This window comes from Eutrigla gurnardus (genome assembly GCF_963514095.1).
Source record: "Eutrigla gurnardus genome assembly, chromosome: 4".
Lineage (NCBI taxonomy): Eukaryota > Metazoa > Chordata > Actinopteri > Perciformes > Triglidae > Eutrigla > Eutrigla gurnardus.
In genome coordinates this window covers 2,985,406-2,992,440 of record NC_139918.1, presented here as the reverse complement: position 1 = coordinate 2,992,440, position 7,035 = coordinate 2,985,406, and the positions used below count along the sequence as shown (strand labels likewise).

At 44.0% G+C, this 7,035-nt stretch overlaps 1 protein-coding gene across 2 annotated transcripts in view; it reads right to left on the bottom strand.

Moving 5' to 3' along the window:
• paxip1 (PAX interacting (with transcription-activation domain) protein 1) overlaps positions 1 to 7,035 on the bottom strand; it is a 28,306-nt gene that overhangs the window by 3,421 nt on the left and 17,850 nt on the right. For both annotated transcript variants that reach the window (XM_084007052.1, XM_084007053.1), the window contains exons 13-20: positions 4,608 to 4,729; positions 3,708 to 3,892; positions 2,911 to 2,954; positions 2,697 to 2,764; positions 2,489 to 2,591; positions 1,060 to 1,228; positions 710 to 810; positions 371 to 505 (exon numbers count right to left, since the gene is read on the bottom strand). In XM_084007052.1, the coding sequence (XP_083863178.1) occupies positions 371 to 505; positions 710 to 810; positions 1,060 to 1,228; positions 2,489 to 2,591; positions 2,697 to 2,764; positions 2,911 to 2,954; positions 3,708 to 3,892; positions 4,608 to 4,729 (927 nt within the window). The remainder of the gene's footprint in view (positions 1 to 370; positions 506 to 709; positions 811 to 1,059; positions 1,229 to 2,488; positions 2,592 to 2,696; positions 2,765 to 2,910; positions 2,955 to 3,707; positions 3,893 to 4,607; positions 4,730 to 7,035) is intronic.

The window sequence follows — 7,035 nt, the reverse complement described above, 5'->3', positions numbered from 1 at the left end:
GTGCAGGCACCTCTCGTCACCAATATGACTCGGCTCCATGGATGTAGACCGGGCTGGTGGAGCACTGGGGCCAGGCACATGCAGAGGATGTAAGAGGGGTCAGAGGTCATGGCGATCCTGCCCTGCTGGTAGTTAGTATTTGGCATATTGTATAACTGATGGACCAGTGGTCTGTACACTCAATGCTGCCCCCTATTTGTTTAGAGCATGTGGCCAGATCTTCCACGTTGCTACTCTAACAACATCCCCTGCCATCATCAGCTGTGAGGACTTTTGTATTTTAGGGACACACTGTAACTACAGCAGCCTGGGACATGACAGGACAGACAGTGGACTGGTTGCATTCAAATAGTGCAGGTATTTAAAGGACCTTGTTCTGTTTATGCTCCATGATCTTCCTGTAGGAAGGCTGTTTGGCCAGCAGCTTCCCTCCGGCACTCTCCAGGATGGGCTTCATGGTGCTGAGGCTGGGGCAGATCCCCGGGGTGAGGTAGAAGTACTTACCCTGCATCACATGGAACAGACAGACAGAGTGAGACAGTCAGGCAGCAAAGGACAGGGACACATACACTCATAGAACCAGTCCCATGTAAGGTCTTTCCAGTATTTCAACCTGTGAAAAGAACCTCAGTGATGATATAATCCTGCCTGAATCACTCTCCATCTGGTTAAAGGTGCAGTCCAACTGGATTCAGAGTGAACGTCTCACCTTAAAGAGCGCCGTACTGTGGGCTCTCTTCAGTGACTCCTCCAAACTGAAGCCAAACAGCACTTCGGCCTCGGCGTCCCTCAGAGTGTAGCTCTGCTCGTCTGCAACAAACACACACAGATGGGCTCGCTCACTACGGTGTGAAACAGCTGGATGGAAATACTTATGGAGAGGCTAAGCCCCGCCCCTCCCTGTGGGGACTCAGTCGGACTTGTGTTCACACTGTTGGTTCATTTCAAATAACTAGCTTCATCTTCGCCACAAACTTCATTTTACAAGATTGTATTTGAACACATCACATTAATATATCACCCAATGCTATTTGTCCTTGTTAAATCAAAGTTACATACCCACAAACTTCTGGCTCCTCCAGCTCTCCTCCAGCCACTCGGGGCTGACGATGTGTTTGACCACGGACATGGCAGTGAGGAACTTGACTGTGCGGGTCACTTTACAAGCCACCAAGTGAGTGACTTTGTGGCCGCTGTCTGCTACTTCACCACCGAGAGCATGTAGTTTCTGCAGGGTGGAAGAGATGTCATTAAACACAGATCGCATTCACAGCATGTTAACACTATTCATCATATAAAGATCATTTGCGATGTGTTGCCTCAGTAAAGCGTCAGTCCACCCCCGACTCCCTTGTCTCACACACACTGAAGCTACCGAGCTGCGTTCAAGACACGTACATGTGTCCATGTAGCGTTCACTGCGGTCCAGCAGCCTCCGCTCGAAGAACAGTCAAACCAGCTGCTGCATTTATTGTGGCGTGTTTGTACTAGATATTACGGTAAGAGCAAGACTTCAAAATAAAACCTTCCAGTGAACGAGATGTGGCACTTCTAAAAATACTAAAACGGTGACTTTATGTTTAAAGGTTCTTTTATTTACAACAGGGACTTTATGTTTACAGGTATTTTGATTTAAAACGGTGACTTTATGTTTTAAATATGTACATTTACTTTTGAAATTGTTCTACCCCGTTTTATCATATAGTCTTCAAGGCTAAGAGGCACTTTTGGATTTGAAAGTGATACATTTTTTTTTTACATATTTATTTTATTACACAATACACTTGAATGTGTCTGAATGTAAAAAAAACTGCAAAATAAAGAAATCATTTTTAAATAAATAAGTAGCAATTTTATTTTCTCCTTGCACACAAACTGTGTACCGAAACAGAACAGAAAGCGTAACTCAAGAACCGAGGTACGTGTTTAACCGTGGGCTAACTGGATTGTTGCATCCCGAGTATATACATATATATATATACATACACATATATCAGTGTTTCCCATACATGGGCTCTACTTCAGGTATACTAATGGGGGTGGAGTTTGGTGCTGTCACGCTGCACGCTGTATATTTTCCTGCGTTTTTGTCCTCTGCCAATTACATCACTGATATTAGCACGAGGTAAAGCAACTCCTTTTCTCTTTATTGTATAATTGTTTTCTGTCTTGGTAACTTGAATTGTATGAAAGCAAGCAGCGTTACCTAGCTAGCTTACATGTAAATGCTCTCTCTCTCAGTGATGTCATGGATGTGTGATGTTTACATGACAGAATAAACGACGTGTTGAACACGGCGGTATTGTGATTCACCTTAACACCACTGTCACACTTTGCTTTACATAAAGACGTTTCCACTATAAACTGATGCATAAAACCCTCCTATCCCCCCATCAGCTTCCACCGGAAGTACACTTCAAACCTGGGCGGCATTGTATAGATACATATACACACACGTGTGGTGTGTGAGTGAGTTATCAGGCTTTACCTTTGTATACTGCTGTACTTGTGAGGGTTCAAACCCTGTGAACATGACTCGGGGCGTGGACTCTGGAGGAAGCTTCTTATTGGGCGACTGGATCTCCTCCAGTCTGCACACACAACAAGTACTTTTAAATCATCACAAGATGGTGAAGTGGACGGTTGGTGTTTGGTTATTCCATAGTGAGCAACAAGCTGATCACTGATCTGCTCACCTCGCCTTCTTGTTTGCAGGCTGGTTGCTGGAGTCACTTATCTTTTGCTTCTGGAGCAGCTGAAGACTCTAAACAGCACACAACCGTAAGAAATGAGCCAAATAAATATGTATATATTACATGTATAATCCCATTACTTTTCTAACATTGTAGATTTCTGCCGTGGTGTCATGACAGTATCGGAGTTCTTTTTGACGATCGAAAACAAACTCACCGCCAACGCTTCAGAAGAGACTTTGATCGGCATTCTCCAAGCAGCTAGAGACAAACAAAAGCCAATGACGGTTTAATACACACACTATACAATATCAAGTACACACACACACTAGGGTTGCACATCTCTCTGTGATACCGAATCACCGGTCGCATCGGTTTATTGTTCACAACCCTAACACACACACACACACACACAATATCAAGTACACACACACAATATCAAGTACACAAACACACACACACACAATATCAAGTACACAAACGCAATATCAAGTACACAAACACACACACGCAATATCAAGTACACACACACAATATCAAGTACACAAACGCAATATCAAGTACACAAACACACACACGCAATATCAAGTACACACACACAATATCAAGTACACACACACAATATCAAGTACACACACACACACACACAATATCAAGTACACACACACACACACACAATATCAAGTACACACACACAATATCAAGTACACACACACACACACACAATATCAAGTACACACACACACACACACACACACAATATCAAGTACACACACACAATATCAAGTACACACACACAATATCAAGTACACACACACACACAATATCAAGTACACACACACACACAATATCAAGTACACACACACACACACACACACACACACACACACACACACACACACACACACACACACACACACACACACACACACACACACACACACACACACACACACACACACACACACACACACACACACACACACACACACACACACACACACGGCTACATACCCAGCAGGTTCTGGACCAGCTGTGGGTTTGGCACCAGCGGTTCAGCGTGTGTGTAGATACAGTATCTGCTGTGCTGGATCTGCCTCAGTGCTTCAAAGTTGCCCAGCAGTATATCACACAGCCACTGGGCATTCACACATGGGATCTTCCACTCCTTGGCCTTCTCGTACTTCAGCCCACTGGGTCTGGAGAGGGATCAGCAGCACATTAACCAACACTGTACCTGTGTGTGTGGCTGGGAGCAGAAGAGCTCATGTTTGGGTAGGCCTGACATTCACTTCTACAGCACTCATTTGACACACTATTACATTTTCCATGATCACAACGGTACTGCTGTGTTCACACCAAACCACAAGCACTTTTTTCATGTAGTGTGAATGCATACATTACAAAGTCAATGCAAAGACTTGAATTTGAGGCGACTATGCAAATTCACATCATTCAGGTGAGTTGAAATACATCAACTCGAGCCAGAAATCCGTCTAAAGCCTGTCAGCGTTGAGATCGCCCTCCTGTCGTCATGACGACACTGAATCAGAAACGGAGGAAACAAAGCTTGTCTCCTGTGTCTGTGGTCCCCCAGAGGTCTAGATAGTAGCTCACATTAGTCCAGAGACCAGACCAGACTATATGGAGACACCAGAGACTGTCTGTGGTCCCCCAGAGGTCTAGATAGTAGCTCACATTAGTCCAGAGACCAGACCAGACTATGTGGAGAAACCAGAGACTGTCTGGGGTCCAAACAACAAGGTCTCTGCTGTATTTCACACACAGTAATGTGCAGTGAAAAAGTGCTATGCGTTTGGTGTGAACATGGCATTACACCCAGGTGTTTATCATCTGCTATAAGTGCTGCAAATGCCCCCCCAGCAAGCCCGCATCCATCCCCCGAAGTCTTACTCTTTACAGATGAGGACAGTGTTACTGCGACACAGATATCCGGTGTATCTGGCACCAGCCAGGTAGGACATCAACTTCAGGTCATCCCTGTCAGCATCCACAAACCCCGTCACCGATATAATCTATCGGCGACAGACAAATGGTTAGAGTACAGAGATGACAGGCAGACGTCACATATCCAATGGTGAAGAAACATCAGACACTGAGTATTCTATGTGAGTGCTTGGCTTCTCCGAGGCTGTGCCTTCACTGGTTCAGTCCCTGTCACATTAAAACTGAAGTGCTTAGCCGTCTGTTAGAACCCCTCCCTGTTATGGTTCCTGGAAATTCAAGATGGAAGAGACTTGTTGAAATCTCATTGGTTGTGTCTGAAATCACTCACTTATTGATTACTCTCTGCCTACTATCCAGGGAGTTCTATGTAGAGGGCTGTATAGAGTTCTATGTAGAGGGCTGTATTGAGTTCTATGTAGAGGGCTGTATAGAGTTCTATGTAGAGGACCTGTAGAGTTCTATGTAGAGGACCTATAGAGTTCTATGTAGAGGACCTATAGAGTTCTATGTAGAGGACCTCTAGAGTTCTATGTAGAGGACCTCTAGAGTTCTATGTAGAGGACCTATAGAGTTCTCTGTAGAGGACCTATAGAGTTCTATGTAGAGGACCTCTAGAGTTCTATGTAGAGGACGGTACAGAGTTCTATGTAGAGGACCGTACAGAGTTCTATGTAGAGGACCTGTAGAGTTCTATGTAGAGGACATGTAGAGTTCTATGTAGAGGACCTCTAGAGTTCTATGTAGAGGACCTCTAGAGTTCTATGTAGAGGACCTCTAGAGTTCTATGTAGAGGACCGTACAGAGTTCTATGTAGAGGACCTATAGAGTTCTATGTAGAGGACCTATAGAGTTCTATGTAGAGAACCTATAGAGTTCTATGTAGAGGACCTGTAGAGTTCTATGTAGAGGACCTATAGAGTTCTATGTAGAGGACCTATAGAGTTCTATGTAGAGGACCGTACAGAGTTCTATGTAGAGGACCTAGAGAGTTCTATGTAGAGGACCGTACAGAGTTCTATGTAGAGGACCTATAGAGTTCTATGTAGAGGACCGTACAGAGTTCTATGTAGAGGACCTAGAGAGTTCTATGTAGAGGACCGTACAGAGTTCTATGTAGAGGACCTATAGAGTTCTATGTAGAGGACCTAGAGAGTTCTATGTAGAGGACCTAGAGAGTTCTATGTAGAGGACCGTACAGAGTTCTATGTAGAGGACCTCTAGAGTTCTATGTAGAGGACCTATAGAGTTCTATGTAGAGGACCTATAGAGTTCTATGTAGAGGACCTAGAGAGTTCTATGTAGAGGACCTATAGAGTTCTATGTAGAGGACCGTACAGAGTTCTATGTAGAGGACCTCTAGAGTTCTATGTAGAGGACCTAGAGAGTTCTATGTAGAGGACCGTACAGAGTTCTATGTAGAGGACCTAGAGAGTTCTATGTAGAGGACCTAGAGAGTTCTATGTAGAGGACCGTACAGAGTTCTATGTAGAGGACCTCTAGAGTTCTATGTAGAGGACCTATAGAGTTCTATGTAGAGGACCTATAGAGTTCTATGTAGAGGACCTATAGAGTTCTATGTAGAGGACCTATAGAGTTCTATGTAGAGGACCTGTAGAGTTCTATGTAGAGGACCGTACAGAGTTCTATGTAGAGGACCGTACAGAGTTCTATGTAGAGGACCGTACAGAGTTCTATGTAGAGGACCTATAGAGTTCTATGTAGAGGACCTATAGAGTTCTATGTAGAGGACCTGTAGAGTTCTATGTAGAGGGCTGTATTGAGTTCTATGTAGAGGGCTGTATAGAGTTCTATGTAGAGGACCTATAGAGTTCTATGTAGAGGACCTATAGAGTTCTATGTAGAGGACCTGTAGAGTTCTATGTAGAGGACCTATAGAGTTCTATGTAGAGGACCTATAGAGTTCTATGTAGAGGACCTATAGAGTTCTATGTAGAGGACCTGTAGAGTTCTATGTAGAGGACCGTACAGAGTTCTATGTAGAGGACCGTACAGAGTTCTATGTAGAGGACCTATAGAGTTCTATGTAGAGGACCTATAGAGTTCTATGTAGAGAACCTATAGAGTTCTATGTAGAGGACCTGTAGAGTTCTATGTAGAGGACCTATAGAGTTCTATGTAGAGGACCTATAGAGTTCTATGTAGAGGACCGTACAGATTTCTATGTAGAGGACCTAGAGAGTTCTATGTAGAGGACCGTACAGAGTTCTATGTAGAGGACCTATAGAGTTCTATGTAGAGGACCGTACAGAGTTCTATGTAGAGGACCTAGAGAGTTCTATGTAGAGGACCGTAAAGAGTTCTATGTAGAGGACCTATAGAGTTCTATGTAGAGGACCTAGAGAGTTCTATGTAG